Source organism: Sinohyriopsis cumingii, chromosome 18 (assembly GCF_028554795.1).
Source record: "Sinohyriopsis cumingii isolate HCF-2022 chromosome 18, ASM2855479v2, whole genome shotgun sequence".
Classification (NCBI taxonomy): Eukaryota; Metazoa; Mollusca; class Bivalvia; order Unionida; family Unionidae; genus Sinohyriopsis; species Sinohyriopsis cumingii.
The window spans coordinates 54,676,512-54,703,109 of NC_142978.1; the positions used below are offsets into that span (position 1 = coordinate 54,676,512).

At 35.5% G+C, this 26,598-nt stretch overlaps 1 protein-coding gene across 2 annotated transcripts; it reads left to right on the forward strand.

Moving 5' to 3' along the window:
* The first annotated feature begins 2,553 nt into the window (after window positions 1-2,553).
* LOC149776678 (nuclease EXOG, mitochondrial-like) lies at window positions 2,554-26,121 on the forward strand. Of its 2 annotated transcripts, XM_089941212.1 has the most exons (6): window positions 2,581-2,717; window positions 7,738-7,857; window positions 8,731-8,892; window positions 15,272-15,411; window positions 19,050-19,238; window positions 19,771-26,121. In XM_089941212.1, exons 3-6 carry the CDS (start codon window positions 8,802-8,804, stop codon window positions 20,197-20,199), a joined length of 849 nt encoding a protein of 282 aa, XP_089797338.1. In that variant the 5' UTR covers window positions 2,581-2,717; window positions 7,738-7,857; window positions 8,731-8,801; the 3' UTR covers window positions 20,200-26,121. The 2 variants fall into 2 exon arrangements, with proteins under 2 accessions (XP_089797337.1, XP_089797338.1); XM_089941211.1 differs by lacking the exon at window positions 7,738-7,857 and having other exon boundaries at window positions 2,554-2,717.
* The last annotated feature ends 477 nt before the right edge of the window (window positions 26,122-26,598 follow it).

Genomic DNA, 26,598 nt, shown 5'->3' on the forward strand with positions numbered 1-26,598 from the left:
ACGTTAAGTATGCTCTTAAATTATGCAAGAAGGAAAAATTAAAATATGGAGCAGACACGCTTGCAAATAAATTTGAAAATCAAGATCAGACATTTTGGCAGAGTTAAGGAGTCTGAAACTAATGTATCATACTTCTTTAATACGTCCCAAGCGAAAAAGACCTATCCAACCCAAACAGCCCAATCCTGTTATTATGCCTGAGATAACAAAACTGGTGATTTATATCAAATCATCATTGACAGAAGCAAGTCCAGAAGTAGGCCTTGGCCGTGGCAAAGGCTTAAGACAGTAAAGGTCATTGCTTCTCGTTCCTGAGTTCTTTTAAATAACAAAATACACGCAACGGACCTTTTCAGTACCACATGCTTCTCTCGAAAAGAGATAGCATTCATTTTGCCTAAATCAATTAAAACTTAAAATCCCTTTTTTTGCCCTATGATGTCTGAGTGTAACTGCGTGAGTGAGGTCCATATTCTAAAAAATCAAAACAAAGAGACACTTAAGTTCTGTCTGGTCTATTCTGGTACCAATTTTACAATCCAATTCACAACACAACACTTTAAAAAGTTTATATACTTCTTCTGTGTCTTTGTTCACTCTCTCTGGTTTTTGAATTTCTTCACTCATGGCAGGTATCTTGACTTTTGTCTCGATAGGAGGGGGAGTAGTACTTCGGTTTGTATGAAGAAAACTTTCGCGTGACACCTCACAAAGTTCTATGTTGGGTATTCTATCGTACTGTTAGGTTTGAAAGTGAAATGAATGCTGGAAGGGAAGACACTGGTCTGACATGGATATATGGACCATGGCGTTTAAAATGAAGTCATTTGACTTTTTGTATTCAAGATGAAACGATCGAATCATGTCGTGGAGAAAGGAGAAGAAAGTAAGAGACAGAGACGTGATGTATCGCCTCGCACAGTAGTTGAAGTCTTGGCTCAAATTTAGAACCACAGCCTACACGGTGAAGCTTAACGATTTCAAGTCCGACGTACCGTTGGAGAAAGCAGAAGAGTTCATCACCGAAATGTGGGATTCATTGTTAACCACACTTAAACGGCAATATGGAGCTAAGGAAGACAAGCGCTTGCTACTTTCCATTCGTAACGACAGTTTGAAGTCTCTCGTTTGTCGACAAGAATGACACAGTAGAATGGAAAAGAGCATGGAAGAACATTCGACAATCGGACCGAGCCAAACAACGAAGTGAAGCAGAACTCCTGTTACAGCAAGCGGGGCTAACCAAAGACACATAGTGTGCCATTCCAGAAATGCAAAAAATTGCAAGACCCACCCATGCTAAAGTCCCCTAAACCCCATAGTGCTGCGAAACCTTTTTCACTGAGATTTCCATAGACCTTATATCGTCCCCTATCACTACTAAGGAGAGTACATGGGGAATTTTAATCATTTGATTATTGAATTGTCATTAAATTGTTATTCGTTCAATTTCACTTTTTTTGTATGTTCAATAATTTAACCGTCGGCATTGCTGACTGGGGGCCCGAAGCTTTATATCTATCTTTCGCTAATTTAACTTCCAACCAAAATCGATCATCGGTGGGACTTCTATAATAATTTAAATAAAATATTGGGAGCAGATCACCCCAACCATAACACACCTACCACACTGGCGGCATAACAACCTGTCACGCAACACACACACACACACACACATATATATATATATATATATATATATATATATATATATATATATATATATATATATATATATGTATATCCATTTCGATGTACGAGTATTTGGATTTGGAATTATGGCAACAATGGTATTTTCTCACCATTTTAGCTTTTAATTTAGTTTTGTGGGTTGTGGGATTTTGTGCGTGTGTGTTTTAGTATCACATGTGTGGAGTAGGGGCACCATAATATCTTCAGTGCTTAGGGTCCTAGAAGGCCTTAATCCGGCAATGACTTCACCATGTTTGTATATTATAATGTATTCCATTTTGCTGAAGTGATGAGAAAATATGTGCTTCTAATGATGAAAAGAATATCTAACAGTAATAACTGTATCTCTGTGGTACGATGATATTTGTTTAAATTCTCGGATTATAAATTTATGTAAAAAGTACTGTTTAAATGTCTTATATAATTCTATTCTTAACAAGGCCGGACACATTTTGTGGTTGTAGATGTGTGTGTGTACTTCTATATAACGTAGCTATGATTTTTGTGCTTAAAATACTTTGACATTTTATATTTTAATTTTGATCAATCGACAGTGAGGTAGACATATCGACAATTAGGTTTAAATAAAGAAAAGGAATTCGTATCGTATTTTCAATCTGACTTAGTTTTTCTCAGAATCCTTATATAATCCAAACTCTGATATGTATCTTGTATATTCTAATATTTCACATATTTAATTTCCTTTGTACACGCAATGCCAGTTCAGTTTGATGAAGACTCTATTTCCTTGTTCTGATCTTTGCTATTTTTCGAAGGCTCTTGGCTCGGTGACTTGATCAGAGATTTTTTTTATAGATAAGTTGTTGTCTAATAGAGTTATTCCCCCCTTATAATGCTGGCTGTGAACATTAAACCAGATGGAATTATAAAATATTAAAGGATTTCTCCAATGTTTGTAAGGGGCTTTGTGTCGGGTACAGCAGCGTCGACCGTTGTTTATGCTGTACTCTATGCATCAATCAACAGAAAAGAGATAGACACAGCTTCAGTCAAGTCGAGCTTCGGTTTGTTCTATGATTCATATATGAATTGGGACACCACACAATTTGTTTTTGGGTTTGACCGACAAGTAGATCTCCGTTTTTTTCTTCTTCTGATGACATTACTGGTAATGCCAGAAAGAAAAAGTGGAGATCTACTTGTTGGTCTGTGTTTTAGATGCAAGGGACGGTTTTTATTCATAAATGTTATGCCGCATTCAGCTGTCTAGCATACAGAAATTAACACTTTTAAAATAAACACGAGTGATGTCTAGTCCTACAACGTAAGATACATCACCTGATATTTTTGTTCAGGGGGGTATAGCACTAAAAAAAAACAACGTGTTCTATGTCTTACATTGTAGGACTAAAGTGAGGTCAAAAAGGTCCATATTTTCGGATAACTATTAAAAATGGGCATAAGAATAGTATTCACTTGACCAGATGAGTCGATGACAGCTCATAGCAAAAGACGTTTATGCACCTCATCCCCCAATTTATACCTGCATGTTTCATGTCCTAAGTTCATTTTTTGCTGCCATGTGATGCTTACAGTTGAAACAAAAAACCTTTTCCAAATGAAAAATCTTCAAAACATTTTTGACCATGCAATTCAAATAGTTGCCATCCAAGCCGTTTTTGAGAGAATCTACTTGCCCTGAACCCACATGTATACTGATGTGTGTGGCTAGCTATTCTTCCTAGCCGACTATTGGTATTACGTAGTCTACATACTTTAAAGGAACTTTGGGAGATGTACATGCCTCACATTAATTTCAAGAACACCACACAAGCCTGAAACACATAATTCACAAATGTATCCATATCTTTCATTATTAAACAACAATCAGAGCTCAAAGATTATTTTTTTTTTAGACACAGGCCCTAGGCTAGTGACAAATAAACTCATAAGCCCTGACTGGAAATTACACAAGCCCAGACACCAATTTCTGCATGCCCAGAATTTCCCAATTTTCATTATTGCCAAACAGCATTGCAATAGCAACAGTTTGAACATAAATTCATAGGGTTCATTGTTGTTGTTGTTCTAGGGTTTAATGCCATTTTTCAGCACAAGATAGGCTATACATGGCGGCCAGTATAACTGGTGGAGGAAGAACCCTGGAAAACCCCGGTAAGAACCACCAACCCACGAGAAGCCACTGGCAGGCTTTCCCATGTACCCATCCTAGCCGAGCCTTGGACTCGAACCCACGCAGACAGAGGTGAGATGGCAATGATCCGGAACGGTGAGCACTTTAGACCACTCGGCCACTCGGGGCTTCTCATAGGGTTCAAAGGGGTTTGAAGGTAATACAAGTGTTCATCACTACACTCACTAGGGACTGGATTGTCCTGGGTGTTCAGACTTCTCTGCTGGATTTTCAGAGTGAATCCTGATCAGGACCAAGTTGACGTATTTCAATGTGTTATTTGCAGTATGTGCAAAGAGTTAATAGCCCTCCCCACTTATCTTTTTTTTTCCACTGGCATACTTCACACAGTAAAACTCAGTCTACCAAGAGAATGATCATGCTTTACATTTACATATATAATGCAGTAAAGTCTGACTTCAAAGAAACATTGCCGCTGTTCAAAAACTTGTCAGAAATATAATTCATATGGCTTAAACATTCTCATTGAAGGTAATTATATGTAATTTTTGTTCTTGTACATGCATCTAGGATCTCTAAATGGGTTGTTGCAGTTCCTGATACTACTTATGCAAAGTAGTACAATGGGCTCACCCACCACAGGGTTCAAACATCCCACTAGCTATTGTCAACCAGTTATGTAATATGTGTAATGGTGGTTTATACTTGACCTTTCACCCTTTAATTGCTGCTATTTAAACTGCCCAAGGGATAGTTTTACCTCAGTTCCAGACATGACAGCATATTGTTTATACATGCTACATGTAAAGGGCTTATACTGAAAATGTTGGTGTCTGTTTTTTTCTTCTTTTCTTAATTTGTTTTTTAAAACAATTACTGAAAATTGTGTTTTCTCGAAATGCGACAGAAGTATCATAGATCAAAATCTTATTTTAAGCTTCAGTTTGATTAAAACTGGATCTCGGTTTCACATGTAGATTTGGTGACCCGAGTTAGATCGCAGGGGCTTATCGTTGCTTACAATTTAACTGTCAGTCATACATATAATATAAAATAATATACTATATATATATATATATATATATATATATATATATATATATATATATATGTATATATATATATATATATATATATATATATATATATATATATATATATGACTGACAGTTAAGTTATAAGCAACGATATCAGCCCCTGTGATTTAAATTGGGACGTATCGGGTATTTCAACATTGTGAAAATATATTTACACATTTCATCAGTGGGATCAAAGTTTCCTGAGGCATATTATTTTATTTTTTTGACAAGCCTGATGGGCAACTAACTTGGAATACAGGATGGGCCCAATCTAAAAATAGATATGCCATGGGTGTCGGGCTATCAATTATTTTAGCACTGAATAGTAGCTGAAAAAGTCACACCATAGCCTTAAGCTAAGAAATTTAACAGGGGCCAATTTATGAAACCATCCCCTGTCACCATAACGCGATTTCACAGCACAGGATATGCTGTACATGACTGCTGTGTAACTGGTGGAGGAATAACCTGCTAATAACCACTGGACCACAGGGATCTACTAGCAACCTTTTAATTGACCAAGCCTGATAACTGAACCCCCTGCAGATGGGTGTGAGATTGTAGTGATTGGTTAAGGCTAGCACATTAGACCACTCTGCCACTTGGAACACCAAACCCTTTTATTAAAAGTCAATATTTCAAGTATGATATTTAGTTCCAATAATTATTGTCGCATTCTCACAGTTATAGAAAATTAAAATGAAAATGAAAATCTCAGCCAGCGAAGTCATTGATATGGCCAATTATGTCAGACAACCAAAAAAGGTGGAGAGAAGTTGACAGTTTCTGGGACCCTCTGTAGTCCGACAGTGTAACGTTTCCCCTGATATCTGTTTTTTTTTTTGGTTGTCATCTTACTGCCTAAATAACAGTATTGTGTTCCAAGGTTGACTAACTTTGGAATGAGAAGTCAAATTTTCAGGAATATCTCGCACACACTTGGCAGCACAAACCGATGCTTTTCTACAAATTAAAGTCATATTGCTTTAGTTGGACTTTACTTTCTGATGTCTTCTAATAAATTAAAATTCACAGACAAACAAATAGATGCATTTTCAAGTTCCTTTGACCTACATTTCAGTTGGCTGGAATGCAATAGAAACAGGGAATGCCATAATTGGATTAAGTCAGAGTATGTTTCATGAATAAAAATATAATATTGAAGAAAGTGTTTAGATTGCTTTATTTTGTTCAAGACACTATCATCCTTAACCAATTTCAGCATTCCTGGCTTCCATCACATTCCAGCTAATATTTACATATGTGTAGTTGGGGCCCCGAGTGGCCGAGTAGTCTAAAGCGCTCACCGTTACGGATTACTGCCATCTCACCTCTGTCTGCGTCGGTTCGAGTCTCGGATTCGGCTAATGTGGTTATGTGAGAAAGCTTGCCAATAGCTTCTCATGGGTCGGTAGTTCTTTCCGGGGGTTTTCCGGGTTCTTCCTCCACCATTAATACTGGCCGCCATGTATAGCCTATCTTGTGCTGAAAAATGGCGTTAAACCCTACAACAACAACAACAACAACATATGTGTAGTTTGTTGGGCTGACAATCAGATGGCTGATATTTACATATGCGTAGATTGTGGGGCAGGTAGTCAGATGGCTGATATTTACATATATGTAGTTTGTGGGTTAGGTAGTCTGATGGCTGATATTTACGTACGTGTAGTTTGTGGGGCAGGTAGTCTGATGGCTGATATTTACATATGTGTAGTTTGTTGGGCTGACAGTCAGATGGCTGAAATTTACCTATGAGTAGTTTGTGGGTCAGGTAGTCTGATGGCTGATATTTACATATGTGTAGTTTGCTGGGTAGATAGTCTGATTTCTGCATTTTACATATGTGTAGTTTGTGGGTCAGGCAGTCTGTTGGCTGATATTGACACGTACTTTGGGGATCAGGCAATCTAATTTCTGATATTTACACAAGTGTAGTTTGTTGGGCAGGTAGTTTGATGGCACATATTTGCATGTGTTTAGTTTGTGGTGATGGTAGTCTGCTGGCTTATATTTACATATGTGTAGTTTCTTTGCCTAGCAGTATGATGGCTGATATTTACGTGTAGTTAGTGGGTCAGGCAATCTGATGGCTCATATTTACAAACATTTAGTTTTTTTACGCTGGCAGTCTGATGGCTGATATTCATATATTTGTAGTTTGTGGGTCAGTCACTCTGATGACCTATATTTATACATTTATAGTTTGTGGGGCAGGCAGTCTGATGGCTGAAATCTACATGTATTACCTCACATTCTAAATGTGTAGTCTTGTAGTCCGATTGTCTGACCTTGTTACCTCACATTCTAAATGTGTAATATTGTAGTCCGATTGTCTGACCTTGTTACCTCACATTCTAAATGTGTAATATTGTAGTCCGATTATCTGACCTTGTTACCTCTTATTCTAAATTTGTGATCTTGCATTCTAATTGGCTGAACTTTTTACCACTCAAGAGATTATATTTCCCATTCAATTTCAGTACAACTTGGCCAGTAGTTTTCAGTCATTAAGATCTTGATTAAGTTTATGTGTGTGATCCATGAATATTAATTAAGCCTTTATCTTTGGAAAGAATTTGTAATGGACCATGGTCAAGAAGATAAAACAATAACATGATATAAAATTGAGAGATAGTTTATGCAAATTTGTCTTCTTACAATACCACGTGGTAACACGTACATAGTGAAATTTTCAGTCTAAAAAAGTAGAAAAAGAAACTGCTTGTTGCAAACCAATTTTAATAAAAGCTAAATTGTGATTAACATTTGATACATACCAAAAGTATTGCCTTTTAGTACTTTAGTAATGTAATTTTTCACTTTCTTTTCTACTTTCCAAATGCATAGGATGTTGCCATACTTTGTGAGCTCTTCGCTTATGAAAGATGCACAGTAACAGCCCATATGAGTCCATTCTAATTATATGTCAAGTTGGTTGAAAGTGACCTGAAGTTCATATAGATGCTAGTAAGCTTTGATGTAATTGGTATATATATATATATATATATATATATATATATATATATATATATATATTTTCATTTTCTTTTTAAAAGCACACATCGGTAACTCACAGTAACTTCTGTTTTTCTTTAGCTAAATGAATCAGCAAAGACATCTTTCCACAACGAAATGCAGAACTTGCTTTTGGAGTACATTGCATATTTGACAGACTTAACCTGAATCCATCTTCATTTTTTAATATATATATATTTAACTGTTATATAGCAACTAAGCCAAATTTTGATCAAACATGGTAGGTATACTTCATTGGCAGTAGCTAGAGACCATTCTTTCATCAACAGTGTACATACATGGCTGATATTACATCACTTTATTTTAGCTGCCATTTGGAAAATGTCAAATTAAAATTTAATAAAATCTGATAAACCTTTAACTTATTGTGATTAAACTGTATTTTTGACATTTCTGCTAGTTAGTTGATCTGCAATTTGATCTTGCCAGCATTACTAAAATAGAACAATAACTTTAATATGTCTCAAAAGTGCTAGGCCAGTTTTTAAAATTATTTATTTGGAAGGTCATTGGGGTGGATTATGAATGGCTGGTTTGGCACATGGATGATTTCAGGCTGATATGGGTCCCTTTTAGTAGCTTTTAAAAATATGGTTAGAATTTCCATTGAAAACTCCTTTATTTTTTGTAATTATTTTTAAAAAACTTATTTACCTAATATTTTTAGTTATAATACTAATATTTGGGTCCAGCTGCAAATAAGATAGACCTTGAACTGACATCAGAAAATGGACTGGCAGATCAGGGTCTTTATTGTTCGTTCTGCTGATTACTTCTAACAAACTAAATGTGTTTATTTTTCAGAGGACAGTGACAAACTAGAGCAAGGTCGAGAGATCTTGAAGTATGGGTTTCCTGACCGAGGTCCAGAGTTGATGTATTACACGAATCATGTTCTAGCCTATGACAGAGCTAAGAGAACTCCTGTATGGGTGGCTGAGCACTTAACAGCTGAAACACTCAAAGGTACAGTTAAATCCCCATATTCTCAAGCACTCAAAGGTACAGTTGAATCCCCATATTCTCAGACACTCAAAGGTACAGTTGAATCCCCATATTCTCAGACACTCAGAGGTACAGTTGAGTCCCCATATTCTCAGACACTCAAAGGTACAGTTGAATCCCCATATTCTCAAACAATCAAAGGTACAGTTGAATCCCCATATTATCAGACACTCAAAGGTACAGTTGAATCCCCATATTCTCAGACACTCAAAGGTACAGTTGAATCCCCATATTATCAGACACTCAAAGGTACAGTTGAATCCCCATATTCTCAGACACTCAAAGGTACAGTTGAATCCCCATATTCTCAGACACTCAAAGGTACAGTTGAATCACCATATTCTCAAACACTCAAAGGTACAGTTGAGTCCCCATATTCTTAGACACTCAAAGGTACAGTTGAGTCCTCATATTCTCAGACACTCAAAGGTACAGTTGAATCCCCATATTCTCAAACAATCAAAGGTACAGTTGAATCCCCATATTCTCAGACACTCAAAGGTACAGTTGAATCCCCATATTCTCAGACACTCAAAGGTACAGTTGAATCCCCATATTCTCAGACACTCAAAGGTACAGTTGAATCCCCATTTTCTCAGACACTCAAAGGTACAGTTGAATCCCCATATTCTCAAACAATCAAAGGTACAGTTGAATCCCCATATTATCAGACACTCAAAGGTACAGTTGAATCCCCATATTCTCAGACACTCAAAGGTACAGTTGAATCCCCATATTATCAGACACTCAAAGGTACAGTTGAATCCCCATATTCTCAGACACTCAAAGGTACAGTTGAATCCCCATATTCTCAGACACTCAAAGGTACAGTTGAATCACCATATTCTCAAACACTCAAAGGTACAGTTGAGTCCCCATATTCTTAGACACTCAAAGGTACAGTTGAGTCCTCATATTCTCAGACACTCAAAGGTACAGTTGAATCCCCATATTCTCAAACACTCAAAGGTACAGTCGAGTCCCCATATTCTCAGACAATCAAAGGTACAGTCGAGTCCCCATATTCTCAAACACTCAAAGGTACAGTCGAGTCCCCATATTCTCAGACACTCAAAGGTACAGTTGAATCCCCATATTCTCAGACACTCAAAGGTACAGTTGAATCCCCATATTCTCAAACACTCAAAGGTACAGTTGAATCCCCATATTCTCAGACACTCAAAGGTACAATTGAATCCCCATATTCTCAGACGCTCAAAGGTACAGTTGAATCCCCATATTCTCAGACACTCAAAGGTACAGTTGAATCCCCATATTCTCAGACACTCAAAGGTACAGTTGAATCCCCATATTCTCAGACACTCAAAGGTACAGTTGAATCCCCATATTCTCAGACACTCAAAGGTACAGTTGAATCCCCATATTCTCAGACACTCAAATGTACAGTTGAATCCCCATATTCTCAGACACTCAAAGGTACAGTTGAATCCCCATATTCTCAGACACTCAAAGGTACAGTCGAGTCCCCATATTCTCAAACACTCAAAGGTACAGTCGAGTCCCCATATTCTCAAACACTCAAAGGTACAGTTGAATCCCCATATTCTCAAACACTTAAAGGTGCAGTTGAGTCCCCATATTCTCAAACACTCAAAGGTACAGTCGAGTCCCCATATTCTCAGACACTCAAAGGTACAGTTGAATCCCCATATTCTCAGACACTCAAAGGTACAGTCGAGTCCTCATATTCTCAGACACTCAACATTACAGTTCTAGCCACATATTCTCAAATACCTTTGAGGACAAAACTCCATTTGAAGCTCAAACTCCAAAAATGATGGCACAGTTATTACAAAAATTAAAAAAAACAACGGTGTTAAGAAAATCTAAGGTTGAAATGGAGTGTTTCCGGTTTTGAAAGCAATGTTTACAGCATTGTGCTGTGTAAATGTACAGTGTGGAGACTATATACATGTACAGAGTGGAGACTTTAAATGTGTACAGGGGTGGAGAATGTATACATGTACATTGTGGAGACTGTACATGTACAGGATTGGAGACTGTTTACATGTACAGAGGTGGATTGACTTAAAAACTGCCTGAATTTTTTTAAAAGCTTCTGATTTTTTTTCTCAGGAATATAAAGCTCTTAAACAATTAAATATATAACTTTAAATTCAGAATTGTTGTTACATATATATTCCACACTGATGAATTAATACATCAAATGTGTTAAAGCCTGGGTGTCTATCATACGACACATGGTACAGGTAGCTACCGCATGTAGTAATATCCATGTATGCTAGTATGATACATTGTTTTCTTCTACTTTTATAGTTGTTCATGCATTGATAAACAAGTAAAAGTATGGAGAAAGTTTCAGCTTGTTCTGTACAAATAATGTGAGTATATCATGGAAGTTACCAAATCTTATTGGCACCACATAACTGGGGTACTGTTAAACACTACAACTTATTATTGTATAGCTGACATTATCTCCAATTTTTCTGCTATCAAAAATTAAAGAAACAGATGTCAGAATTTATACATATTAATAATTACTTATCATTGTAATGTATTTGTGTTGAGGGCTATAAGAGTAGTTGCCCTTTAAAGATTTTATATCTGCTATTTAAAGCTCTTATCTGAAAGTGCTCTGATGATGTGGATTGATTTGTTAAGAGCTGTAACCATCATGTGACATGTTTGCTGATGATGTGGATTGATTTGTTAAGAGCTGTAACCATCATGTGACATGTTTGCTTATGATGTGATGATGTGGATTGATTTATTAAGAGCTGTAACCATTATGTGAAATGTTTGCTGATGATGTGAATTGTTTTGTTAAGATCTGTAACCATTATGTGACATGTTTGCTTATGATGTGGATTGATTTGTTAAGAGCTGTAACCATCATGTGACATGTTTGCTTATGATGTGATGATGTGGATTGATTTGTTAAGAGCTGTAACCATTATGTGAAATGTTTGATGATGATGTGGATTGTTTTGTTAAGAGCTGTAACCATTATGTGACATGTTTGCTTATGATATGGATTGATTTGTTAAGAGCTGTGACCATCATGTGACATGTTTGCTGATGATGTGGATTCTAATGTCTCATACTTGAGTACTGGCTGTTTTATAATACTTTAGTCAGTGTCAGAAAGTAAACATTCCTCTTAAGCATGCTAAGCATCTGGGGGTCATCAGTAGGTGAGATTATGTTGCATTTTCAACTATGTCTAGTTTAGCTGTCTGGTTATTTATTGCCAAATTTTATGGAATGCAACACAGTATAAGACTCTCATGGCCTAGAATTCATGTCAAAATCTTATGGACCATATGCCTCATATTCACTGAGCTTGTTTAGCTTATGTGTTTAATGTTTTTTTGTGGGGTAGAGACCTTTATATAAAAAAAGTCCAGAAAAAAGTCGATCTTTGACTGTTTGAATTACACGAGGTACTTCTCACTTTTTTCTGAGATTTTCTGGTCCCAAACATAAACATGTTTATAAATGCCTGTCTAGACATCATTGGTTCACTATACATGTAGGTATTCAATTTTTTTTCTTAATGCATCATCTGGCAGGAGTAACAGCCAACACCTGGCAGGAATGACACGCCTATAGGTATCCCATTTCATCGATCCTCCATCTTAGTAATCTACTCTATCATAAACCATAGCCATCAATCAGACTGGCCAGCAACTTTAGACATTTGGATGCTCGAGCTTAAATTTAGTTGTCCTGGGCAGCATGGAATGAAGTTTTACACTCCTGATGTAGAATTGTAAAACGTCATAGTTCTAAACAGTACAAAATCTAAAAGCTTGTGAATCCATTTTTTTCTTTTAAGGCCTTTTGTCAGCAGGTAAAAAAATCATTGTATTATCAGTGTGTGGAGTTTTGTAAAGATTTATAAACCATATTATTTTATGCTCATAATTTTTCTTTGTTAACTTTACATTCTCAGAATTGTGCAGTATTTTTCTGTATTGCACACGTATTAGGAACTACTTTGTAAACAAACAATGTATGCTCATGTAGCAGACACTAAGCTATTGGTTTATTAGATTTGTTTGTGGATCAACTAAAGGACCCGTTTCATCGATTCGAAAGATGATGATAAAGTTAGCAATGTAGTTTACATAGTATTGAGTCACAAGAGAAAGTTTCAAACATGCAGATGAATGAACAAGATATTTGCAAGGGCCTCAACAAATGTGAGAGATGCATTATTGAAAATATGATTCTTATCATTAACCAGTTATTCAGGAGAACTGTCCCAAACATTTTTGCATATAAAGTGGTTCAGACTATGACCAGTTCTTTAGGGTCCACAAATGTTCACTAGATAAGGTATTGAGGTTAAAGTCTATCACATATCTATCAGGTACATGTACATACCATTTTTCTAGTCAGTCAAAATACTAAATTCAAGAAAAAATTGCAACTGAACATTTTGCTAGAAAACTAAGAAGCTCAGAGTCAATAAGCCAAGACAAAGAAGAAGTCTTATTTCTGCTAGCTAAATAGACTGTCAGCTGCTTTGCAAATTTCCTGTTTGAAGTTTTTGTTAAAGTGTTTTGGATGTAGGCTAGCAATAGAAGCCATAAATATCATGTACATGGTTCCCTCTAAAAGAGAGCATGCACTCTACCAACATGCATGCCTGATATATACTTACCATTTAACTTCATGACTGAAATATGTGTTTTATTGCATATGAACATTTTATAAAATTTTATATAGTGCCTTGGTATTAAGACCATTAGGATACAAAGCATCAAACTTATGAATCCAATAACTTTCTTTTATCAGTCTATTCATGACTCCATGCACAATACCTAATGGCATAGACATAGACAGCTATATGTATCAGTTCTAGTATGAATATATATCCCAAGAAGAGTTTCAGTTGTTGTTGTGTGCTTATTATAATTACATCTAACTTCATGAATTTACCCAGATAGTAAATTAGATAGAACACAGTGCATGCAATAATGTCAGATAGTATATTCCTATTTATATATTCAGATTTCAGTTGATTAAAATTGTCATTCCTATTTCAAATTGGTAGTGGTTGGCACAGATGGTAATCCTATTTTACATTGTTAGTGGTTGGCAAAATTGGCATTCCTATTTCACATTGGTAGTGGTTGACACAATTGGCATTACAATTTACATTGGTAGTGGTTAGCATAGTTGGCATTCCAATTTACATTGGTAGTAGTTAGCACAGTTGGCATTCCTATTTACATTGGTAGTAGTTGGCACAGTTGGCATTCCTATTTACATTGGTAGTGGTTGGCACAGTTGGCTATCCTATTTCACATTGGTATTGGTTGGCACAATTGACATTCCTATTTACATTGGTAGTGGTTGGCACAGTTGGCATTCCTGTTTCACATTGGTATTGGTTGGCAGTTGCCATTCCAATTTACATTGGCTGTGGTTGGCACAATTGGCATTCCTATTTAACATTGGTATTGGTTGGCAAAATTAGCATTCCTATTTACATTGGTAGTGGTTGGCACAGTTGGCTATCTTCTTTCACATTGGTATTGGTTGGCACAATTGGCATTCCTATTTACATTGGTAGTGGTTGGCACAATTGGCATTCCTATTTAAATTGGTTGTGGTTGGTACAGTTGGCATTCCTATTTCACATTGGTAGTAGTTGGCACAATTGGCATTCCTATTTCACATTGGTATTAGTTGGCACAGTTGGCATTCCAATTTACATTGGTAGTGTTGGCACAATTGGCATTCCTATTTCACATTGGTATTGGTTGGCACAATTGGCATTCCAAATTTACATTGGTAGTGGTTGGCACAGTTGGTATTCCTATTTACATTGGTAGTGGTTGGCATAGTTGGCATTCCTATTTCACATTGGTAGTGGTTGGCACAATTGCAAGATTTATAGCTAAACCAATTGGTACCACCTGTTCTGCTAAATATTGATCAAGACTGTTTAATGTTAACTCTGGAGTGTTATTTGGGTACAGGATCAGTAATGTTGGTATTTTAATTTCATGATAACGTCACATAAATATCAATAAAAGTCTTCTTGACCTTGCTATTTATAAACCCTGAAAGAAAAGATCTTTAACTTAATTAACAACATTAACAACAATAGAATAGTAATAATAATAATAATAAACAGCTGTTAACAAAAATGATTGGTTTGTCAAGTCTTTTTGAAGAGTGCTCACTTCAACATGTTTTGCCAGGAGGGAAAACTGATTTAACCATGTTTAGGTGATCCAGGATGGTCTCTGGTTTTATATGGTTCTTTTGTATTTATTCTTAGCAATTAGTGTAGTCAATAAAGAAAGATAATTGTGTTTATGTTGTTTTATTGTTTTGGCAGGTTATGCTAGTAGGAAGAATGAAAAGTTCCTTCCAGACCCAAGAATCCCTGAGATGTTTAGTGCACAGAACTCAGACTACCTAGGGAGTGGGTGGTCAAGGGGCCACATGTCCCCAGCTGGGAACCACAAACTTAGTAAGGTACACTTTCATTTCATATAAAATGCAAGTAACATCAAGTTTCTTCCAGAATGTTCATATTTTTTCCATTACAGTTTTAATTATACTTGAAATCCTTTCTGAGAAATCTGAAGTTTTCTCAGAATTGAAAAGTGCATTTTGGTGCACTATGATGGGTCAGTGACTCAATTAACTGATGTTGTTTAATTGAGAATAAGTTCTCTGCTTATACAAATCTACAGAAAATAACTGGAAATTCAAATTTGAATAAGAGAAAATAAAATATGTTTTCTTTGAAACATTGAATACACAACAAAAAACAGATGGTAGACTTTAGCATTGTTATATATGATCATCAACACACTTGCATGTGCACAACCTCACATCCCTACAGACATTAAATAAAAAGGCACACAAATGTTATGTTTTTAAAATTGATTGAATTGAGGAATACACTTTTAACTTGTAGTTGCTGACTGTACTTCTTTTAATAGTTGATTGAATAGTTGGAAAGTGATGCTAATATCATTACAGTTCATCATTAGAGACTGGATGGTGCTAATATCATTACAGTTCATCATTAGAGACTGGATGGTGCTAATATCATTACAGTTCATCATTAGAGACTGGATGGTGCTAATATCATTACAGTTCATCATTAGAGACTGGATGGTTCAAACTTTCCTGAAGATCTTGATGCATTTTTCTGAGCAGTGAAAATGATGTTTATGCATCTGCCCTGATGCAGGGTTGTGTTGCTATGCAGACAGATGTAATTTAATGCACTTCAGAGTGACTGATGTCAATATGGACTTGCATTATGTGCAAAGTGTAAAATGCTCCCCCTTGCATGTGAGCCCAAAAGTCAAATTCTGTCAAACAGGTGATGTGGAATTTAGGTTTGCTGGGCTTTGCTCACTTTACAGATGACTCATACTTCGCAGAGTTTAGATATTGGCCTTCAAAATGAATCACACTAAACACTGGTAACATTACCAAAATAAACACTAAACACTGGTAACATTACTAAAATAAACACTAAACACTGGTAACAGTACCAAATTAAACACTAAACACTGGTAACAGTACCAAAATAAACACTAAACACTGGTAACATTACCAAAATAATCACATTTTGCATCTTATGTATGAAGTAAAATCCAACTTCAAAGAAACTTTCCTATTGGTCTTGAACCAGCCAGTAATCTTTAATAAATATGGCTTACACATTTTCATTAAAGACAACAAAGTGCAATAGCTTTTGTTTATTCAACACACATACTGACTTAATGAGATTCAAGTTTACCTCAGTTTTTCTGCTTCATGTACTTTATCTGTGCTAATTAACCCAGTGGGATCTCCCACAGCAGGGCTAAATAGAACATCAAAAACAAACTCACTGTAACTATTGTCATTCAGTTAAGTAATCTGTAGAGTTGTGGTTATTTATCTCTGAATAATAGACTCTAACACAATTAACCATATACAAAGCCCTGGGATGATGGAATGAAGTGTGAAGATATGCAATTCACCACAGTTTACTGTTATTACAAGCTTCAAGATAATGTGGTGTCAAGATAGGTTTTACTAATTATTCTTTTATTAACATTTTTTTTAAATAAGATTTTGTGAAAATCATCTATCTAGAAACACAGTCACATTGGTGGGTTGGGAATCCTAAATTGTGCTTTTCACATGATGTGATTGGGCATGTATGTGTAATTTTAGGTAAATCAGTACCTTCATTTCTTTGTTGCAGAAAAATGTATTATCTCCATTTTGAAACTCAATGAAAGTTACTTACCTATTAAATGGGAATTTCTCATCTGACAAAGTAGAAATGCCCTTTACTGGAGAAAACGTAAATCTTATCATATGATGTACTACGTTGGTTAAATGTCAGTTTAAAATATATCAGTTACATTCTTTTGATGTCAGAACCTATTTTAATGATGAAAATATCAGCAACAATTTTTGAAAGTTATTTTTAAAATATAGAAGTTGCCCTCCAGATTTACAGTAACTTTCTGCAAATATTTCTTTATACTGTTTATGTTTCCAGAAAAGCTCTATGACTTGTTAGAAACTTTTTTCATTGATCACAATAACAATAATATAGCAGCCTAGCGTTATAGTTAATCCAATCACAAAGTTCGATTGTTATCACTACTGGTCATAGCAGTCATTTTGAAAATCTTTTTATTACTAGTGCTCCAGAGTGGGTGGTCATATCAGCTTCAGATTTTCACTAAAAGGCTTCTTACGATGTCTAGTTGGTCCTAAATGAAAATGGTTCTGATCAGAAATCCAATATAGCCACCACAGTGGCCATCTTGAGAATTGTGTTTTTGCTACTTTTCCAGAATGGATCGTCATATCAGCAGGTGGATTTCACTTAAAGGCTCCTTATGATGTCTGGTTTGTCCTAAATGGAATTGGTGTCACATGGACATCCATAATTATGTATGGTTGCCACAACAGCTATCTCAAATATCTTGTTATTACTACTTTTTTTGAATGGATGGTCATATCAACATGGGGTTTTTGCTGACATTGGTTTTGTGATATCTAGTTGGCCTGAAATGAAAATGGTGCCAATCTGACATCCAATATGGCCACCATAGCAGCCATCTTGAATATCTTGTTATCTCTACTCTTCAGTGAAAAGTCATATTGATGTTGTTTTCACCAGAAGACTTCTTATGATATCTAAAGGGTGCACTCACCAGTTATTATGTACTTTTGAGAGAGTAACATATGTAAGGTGAAGTTAAAACATCCACATTGGAGAGAATGTTGGCATACCTCTATGCTACTCTAATGTAATATGGCTAACATTTCTTTGGATATTGTACTTTTGGAAATTGTAAATGATCTAAGCACACTGCTAACTAAAATGACTGCTCCAAAAAATAAACCTGAATTTGTCTAAAGTACACTATCCATAGCAGCTATTAAAATAGGGAAAATGATTGTTGCCAGACTAGACAATACCAGGTTCTGAAACTGCAATGAATGAATTACCAAATATATAAAATGTAAAAAAAAGTTATTGGTCCTTTTTTATACAATTTACCTCTGAAGTTCAGGAAGTGAAAATGACTAAGTGGAGCTAGCACCTTTTTTGAAAGGTGCACATCTGGAGTAAGGCCAAGCTGTATACTCTATAACCCATATTACACCTATCAATGATACACCAAAATGTGAAATCAAAGTCTAAGGCTTTTAAGTCCCAAAAGACTTTAGTAATAATTGGATTTGATGTAAAGAGATTTATACCACAAGATTTTCTTTTATGGAGAAAGTATTCCATCCATTTATGACTAATAAATCCTGTGTTGTGTTAGAAATGAAGACTAATACATCCCAGTCAATTGTATTTGTCTTCTGTAAGGTTTTCATTGATTATGTTTCTTATCCATTTGTTTTTTAAGGTTTTTTGAAGAAATTAGACAAAATAAAATAAACATGGAAGTCATATTATGATATCACAAAGTAGTGTGATGTTATCATTTTGTCATGTGATGATCCAAGACACCTGACTGAAGATAACCACACCAAGATCAGGAGTAAGGGTAGCAGATCTTTGAGATTTCTCTGTCAGATAGGTGCAAAACTAATGTAAACCCATGACACAAAATGTTTTATCTCTTATACAGGAGGCAATGAAAGATAGCTTTTTCCTGAGTAACATTGTGCCCCAGAACTATGAAAACAATGCCGGATTCTGGAATAGGCTAGAGATGTACTGCCGAGAACTGACCAAAAGCTTCCAGTCAGTTAGAATAATCAGTGGTCCTCTAGTCATGCCATATGAGGAGGAGGGGAAAAAGTTCATAAAATATCAGGTAGGTATGATGATCTAGGTTTCTTTAGAGGATCATTCTTGCAATTATTTTTAATAATGTGATAAATGGTTTGATCTGTAAATGACCATTATCTGACATATGTTCAGAACTGTGCAAATGAAACTTAATGGAACAATAGTCCCCATTATTGGGCCTACCTTCATACAATACAAAAGGTGTAAAATTATTATTATTATTATTATTATTATTATTATTATTATTATTATTATTTCAAAACATTTTAATACATTATATTTTGTTTCAAATTTAGAAGACCATGAAAAATTGAACTATTGTAATAAAATATTCAGTCTGAGGCCTGTTAAATGCCCTAAATGATAGTATTAATAATAGATGTCGATGTTTTTGTTTTGTGTCAGTTTGAAAATTCTGCTAAAAACTGATGCAAATCATCAGACTCTTTTGATGGAATGAGAATACATAAAAGTATGCTTGTAACTGTTTTGATTTTTCCAACCCTCAAGTAGATGTAATTTTAAATGTTGTATACCATTGAATATTGTTTCTACAGATAATTGGAAACAGTGAAGTTGCAGTACCAACTCATCTGTACAAAATTATTCTAGCAGAGGGGAAGTCCCAGCCAGTTGCCTTGGGAGTTTTTGTCATTCCGAACCAGCCACTGGACTTCAGCCATCCTCTTACTAAATACCAGATAACATTGCCCCAGCTAGAATCAAGAACGGGAATACAATTTGTTCCAAAACTAGATTTATCAAAAACAGTCAATTTATGTGATGTTCATTCATGTCAGTTGATAGAAAAGGGGAAGTTTGAGCTGTACTTCATTGGTAGGAAACTAGAGAGTGCCAATACATTATCCAGACTTGAAAATGTTTGGAAAGAACTGGAGGAAAAAAAAATTAAGCCAGATAAAGATCTCATAGATTTATATGAAAAAAGGCAAAGAGAAATTTTGATGGAGGAAAAAAGAAAATGATCTTAAAACTCTGATAACATTCATTTATAAAAAACTGAAGAGTGCCACTATGTTATCAAGACTATAATGTCTGGAGGGTGCCACTATGTTTTCAAGACTATAATGCCACTATGTTTTCAAGACTATAATGCCAAGAGAGTGCCACTATGTTTTCAAGACTATAATTCCAGGAGAGTGTCGCTATGTTTTCAAGACTATAATGCCACTATGTTTTCAAGACTATAATGCCAAGAGAGTTCCATTATGTTTTCAAGACTATAATGCCAAGAGAGTGCCACTATGTTTTCAAGACTATAATGCCAGGAGAGTGTCGCTATGTTTTCAAGACTATAATGCCACTATGTTTTCAAGACTATAATGCCAAGAGAGTTCCATTATGTTTTCAAGACTATAATGCCAGGAGGGTGCCACTATGTTTTCAAGACGATAATGCCAGGAGGGTGCCACTATGTTTTCAAGACCATAATGCCAAGAGGGTGCCACTATGTTTTCAAGACCATAATGCCAGAAGGGTGCCACTATGTTTTCGAGACTGTAATGCCAGGAGAGTTCCATTATGTTTTCAAGACCATAATGCCAGGAGGGTGTCACTATGTTTTCAAGACGATAAGGCCAGGAGGGTGCAACTATGTTTTCAAGACCATAATGCCAGGAGAGTACCACTATGTTTTCAAGACCATAATGCCAGGAAGGTGCCACTATGTTTTCGAGACTATAATGTCTGGAGGGTGCCACTATGTTTTCAAGACTATAATGCCTGGAGAGTACCACTGTTTTCAAGACTATAATGGCAGGAGAGTGCCACTATGTTTTTAAAACTATAATGCCAGGAGAGGGCCACTATGTTTTCAAGACTATAATGCCAGGTGAGTGCGACTATGTTTTCAAGACTATAATGCCAGGAAAGTTCCATTATGTTTTCAAGACCATAATGCTAGGTGGGTACCACTATGTTTTCAAGACTTTAATGCCAGGATAGTGCCACTATGTTTCCAAGACCATAATGTCAGGAGAGTGTCACTATGTTTTCAAGACTATAATGCCAGGAGAGTACCACTGTTTTCAAGACTATAATGGCAGGAGAGTGCCACGATGTTTTCAAGACGATAATGCCAGGAGAGTGTCACTATGTTTTCAAGACTATAATGCCAGGAGAGTACCACTGTTTTTAAGACTATAATGGCAGGAGAGTGCCACTATGTTTTCAAGACTATAATGCCAGGAGAGTACCACTGTTTTCAAGACTATAATGGCAGGAGAGTGTCACTATGTTTTCAAGACTATAATGCCAGGAGAGTACCACTGTTTTCAAGACTATAATGCCAGGAGAGTACCACTGTTTTCAAGACTATAATGCCAGGAGAGTGTCACTATGTTTTCAAGACTATAATGCCAGGAGAGTACCACTGTTTTCAAGACTATAATGCCAGGAGAGTACCACTGTTTTCAAGACTATAATGGCAGGAGAGTGCCATTATGTTTTCAAGACTATAATGCCAGGAGAGTGTCACTATGTTTTCAAGACTATAATGCCAGGAGAGTACCACTGTTTTCAAGACTATAATGGCAGGATTGTGCCACTGTTTTCAAGACTGTAACGCCAGGAAAGTACCACTGTTTTCAAGACTACAGTGCCAGGAGAGTGCCACTATGTTTTTAAAACTATAATGCCAGGAGAGTGCCACTATGTTTTCAAGACTATAATGCCAGGAGAAAAACATGAAGCCAAATCATTATCTTAAAGATCAATAAGAATGAAAGAAAGAAAGAAATATTGAAAGAGGATAAAAGAAAAAGAAAGTGGCACAAGTCACGATTATTTTTAATATGAAATCCTATGAATTCAAAAACCATAAGAACTCTTTATTGATACGATTGGAGTGACTGTTATTGATTGTTCCCATGAACTCCAGAGGTACTGTGGCAATTGAGAGGGGGTTGGAGCTTGTTTGCTGCGGTTCTTTTCTCCTTGTTCACTGAATTAATGACCTTGCGTTGGTAAAGATCTGTTCCCTTAGTAATATAGAGAGATTATAGCAATATGTTTTTCTTTCACCAGAAATCTTCATATGGTGTCTAGTTGGTCCTGAATGAAAATAGTTTGATGTTTTACTGCACAGCAACACTAGTAGGTTATTTAGTGTCAAGGCATTTGGAGTCAAGTGCCTTGCCCAAGCACACATCATGATAGCTGACCCAGGCTGGTCAGATGGGAGGATTTGAACCTGCCACATGGCTCCCTAGATAAAAATGGTGCCTCATGGATGTGCGCTAATCCCATTACAGTGGCCATCTTAAAAATCTTGTTATCTCTACATATCCTAGTTGGATGTTCATATTGAGATTCAGTTTTCTCAGCATGACTTCTTGTAATATCTTGCTGGTCTGGATGAAAGTAATTCTGATCTGATATCCAGTATGAAAATCAAATTGATACTCCATCTCATTAATGTCCACATGAGCATAAGGTTATCAGGATATGACTTTGTCTGATCTCTAGTTGATCCTAAATGAAAGTGGTGCCGATTTCACATATAATATAGGTTCCTTAATGGCCAGCTTGAAAATCGTTTAGAGCAACATCTGAATTGATGGTCATATTGACATTCGTTTTTCCCCAGAAGCATTTAATGATGTCTAGTTGATTAGTAGAGTTTCAACCTCTTTGAGTGACACATTTTTGCAAGGAGTACTTAGAATTGGTAAAAGTTGGTAACAGTTTGTGGCATTATATGAAAACTACCTTCAGGAGCCATCAACTTGTCAAAGAAGGATTTAGCTGTACTGGGCATCAACAGAAGAGATTATGGAGATGGTCTGTTATCTTTCGTCTGTCCTTTCATTGCTAGAAGCTTGTTATTGCTCCTTAGGGGTCTGTGGTGAAACTTGACTCACACATTCATCCCATGGTCTAGTTGGTACTAAATGAAAATGGTGCTGGTCTGACATCCAGTATGGCCACCATAGCAATCATCTTTAGAAGCTCCATATCACAACTTACCCTGAATGGCTGGTTTCTTTAACAATTTTTTTGTTTTCTTCGGAAGAACTTATGATGCCTTGTTGGTCCTACATGAAAATAGTACTGATCTTACCTACTATCTGGTCACCCTGGCAACCATCTTTAAATCATGTTACCATTTCAACTCTTGAACTCAAAAGTCATATCGAAATGAGGTTTTCACCAGATGTCTTTGTCAATTATATCAGAGATTGTTTCAAGACTCAGTAATTAAAAAGGTGAAATAGTCTTATCTTAAGTTCCTGGAAATTACTTTTGGCCAGTAGAGTGACAGTCCCTTCATGGGACTCTATTTGTTCAATCTTTGTTTTTGTATCCTGAAATTAATACTACCGTTTGCTTGCTGTAAGCAAGAGGCAACATATATATATATATATATATATATATATATATATATATATATATATATATTATATAATTGTATATTTGTAGAGTAATCAGCAAGGAGTTTAAATGTTTCTAGTTTTTTTTAATTTCATTGTACATTTTACAGATTAATTATACTCTAATTTTGTTCTGAATTTTCTGGACATGGATTGCAAACATTTTTGTTACAAATGCATTTACTATGTTCATTTACTCCTATGCTTTATTCAACCTTTGTAACATCTTTTAATATATGTGTGAGAAAATGTGTTCACAAGGATTTTATTCATCCCCTGTAACATCTTTATAATAAATGTGTGCTTAATTATGTTCACATGCCTTTTATTTATCCCTTGTACTGGCTTTATAATATATGTGTAGGTAATTATGTTCACTTGCATTTGATTCATCCCATATAACATCTGTATAATTTATGTGTAGGTAATTATGTTAACCTGCATTGGATTCATCCCATATAACATCTTTATAATGTATTTGTAGGTAATTATGTTAACCTGCATTTGATTCATCCCATATAACATTTGTATAATGTATTTGTTGGTAATTATGTTCACTTGCATTTGAGTCATCCCATATAACATCTGTATAATGTATGTGTAGGTAATTATGTTCACTTGCATTTGAGTCATCCCATATAACATCTGTATAATGTATGTGTAGGTAATTATGTTAACCTGCATTTGATTCATCCCATATAATATCTGTATAATGTATTTGTAGGTAATTATGTTCACTTGCATTTGATTCATCCCATATAACATCTGTATAATGTATGTGTAGGTAATTATGTTAACCTGCATTTGATTCATCTCATATAACATGTGTATAATATCTGTGTAGGTAATTATGTTCACTTGTATTTGAGTCATCCCATATAACATCTTTGTAATGTATTTGTTGGTAATTATGTTAACCTGCATTTGATTCATCCCATATAACATCTGTATAATGTATTTGTAGGTAATTATGTTCACTTGCATTTTATTCATCCCATATAACATCTGTATAATGTATGTTTAGGTAATTATGTTCACTTGCATTTGAATCATCCCATATAACATGTGTATAATGTATGTGTAGGTAATTATGTTCACTTGCATTTGAGTCATCCCATATGACATCTTTATAATATATTTGTAGGTAATTTTGTTCACCTGCATTTGATTCATCCTATATAACATCTTTATAATGTATTTGTAGGTAATTTTGTTCACCTGCATTTGATTCATCCCATATAACATCTTTATAATGTATTTGTAGATAATTATGTGCTGGAAATCATTAATCTGCCACACTCAGGCATCGTAGCGATATGACTGAAAAATTGTTAAAGCCACGTTAAAAATGCAAATCTTTCTCTCTCTCTCTCTCACACACACACACACACACACATACATATAAAATACATCTGCAGTTTTGATGTTTAAACAAGAACGCAAGAAATAAGACTAACTCCAAACTACGAATGAATATGAATGCTCAGTTCTCTTATATAAACCTTCAAGATCTGTATGCTTCAGTATATTCCACATGACAGATTTTACTTCTAAATCTAATATTTCAAAATTACCTATTCATTTTACAAAACCCATCCAATGGGAAATAACTTAATCTTCTAAGAACCTGCCTGACATAAATGGGAAATAACCCATTCTGGTAGACAGGTCTTATTATTAATGGTCATCAGCATCAATGTCAACAACTATTTTGAGATTCTACTCAATATACCCTCTTAATATCTTAAAATAGAATTTTATTCCGGTGTACAAGAATTAACTATCTAACATCTAGACTCTAGATGATCGTTACAGTTTATAGTCGTTTATAAAACTACACAAAACAAAAGCCCTTACCCAAACTGTGAGTTTGTTTCGGATGAATGAGTTCAAGAGTACTGTCTTTCAGGTGCATTTGATTCATTATGTGAAACAAGCTGTGTTGAAATCAAACATATGAAGCCGTGAACCCTGGCTGGCAACACCACACGTCAGTACTGCAGCCATTGGATGTTTCCCTAAACAAGACGTTCAAGGCAAATATGCACAAATAGTGGCAAAAGTAGATTGTAGATGGGCCCAAAGAATTTACAAAGGCAGGAAATGTGAAGTGTCAGGGGATTGAGCTAGTATCTCAGTGGGTGGTGTGTGGGAGGAAATTCCATATGAGGTGGTGGTCAAATCATTTGAGAAATGTGGTATTTCCAGTGCAAAGGATGGGATGGAGGATGAAGAACTCTTTAGTGATAATCAGATGAGGAATGATGTTTATGATGACAGGATGACAGTGGAGAAATTCAGACCTCTATTTGGTAACTCTGATGATAAAAATGAATTTGGTTTTGAACCAGATAATATTAGTAAAAAATATATAATTCAGTGCATGAATTTATTATATAAGTGGATTACAAATATTAAGCATTATGGATTTCGTTACATGAAGATGGACAAAATGTATGTTTTCAGTTTATTTTTTTAAATATTCAATGCAATAATACAAATGGATTTATTCTACAATGGGTTTGTCTTTATTTCTCCCATCTCTATCCATCTATCCAGTTTGTGTCATTTATTTTTCCCAGTGTCCAGCTCCGACTCATTGACCACATGTCACCATTTGCAGATGGATTCGACTTGCAAAACACATGACTTATAGGGGGGTAATAGAGAAGTTTGCTTTTTGCAGCCCTAAAATGGGTGTGTGTGTGTGTGTTGACTTACAGTTGCATTGACTTATAAACGAGTATATACAGTACATTGTATGCATGATCTATCCAAGAGCAAAATAACACATATTGTATGCATGATCTATCCAAGAGCAAAATAACACTTATTGTATGCATGATCTATCCAAGAGCAAAATAACATATTGTATGCATGATGTATCCAAGAGTAAATTTTTAAAACAATGAAAATAATATGCTTCATGGCTTTGTAGGTGCCCACTATCAGAATCGGGCCCAATGGGATCTTATACCCGTGTGGTAATGGAAT

Bases quoted from the DNA above. Each gene is read 5' to 3' on its own strand.
- LOC149776678 (XM_089941211.1), top strand. From the start codon at position 2,603: ATGTTTGTAAGGGGCTTTGTGTCGGGTACAGCAGCGTCGACCGTTGTT. The intron at 2,718-8,730 runs GTTTGTTCTATG...TTTATTTTTCAG, and splicing joins TTCAGTCAAGTCGAGCTTCG to AGGACAGTGACAAACTAGAG. The intron at 19,239-19,770 runs GTAGGTATGATG...TTGTTTCTACAG, and splicing joins AAAAGTTCATAAAATATCAG to ATAATTGGAAACAGTGAAGT.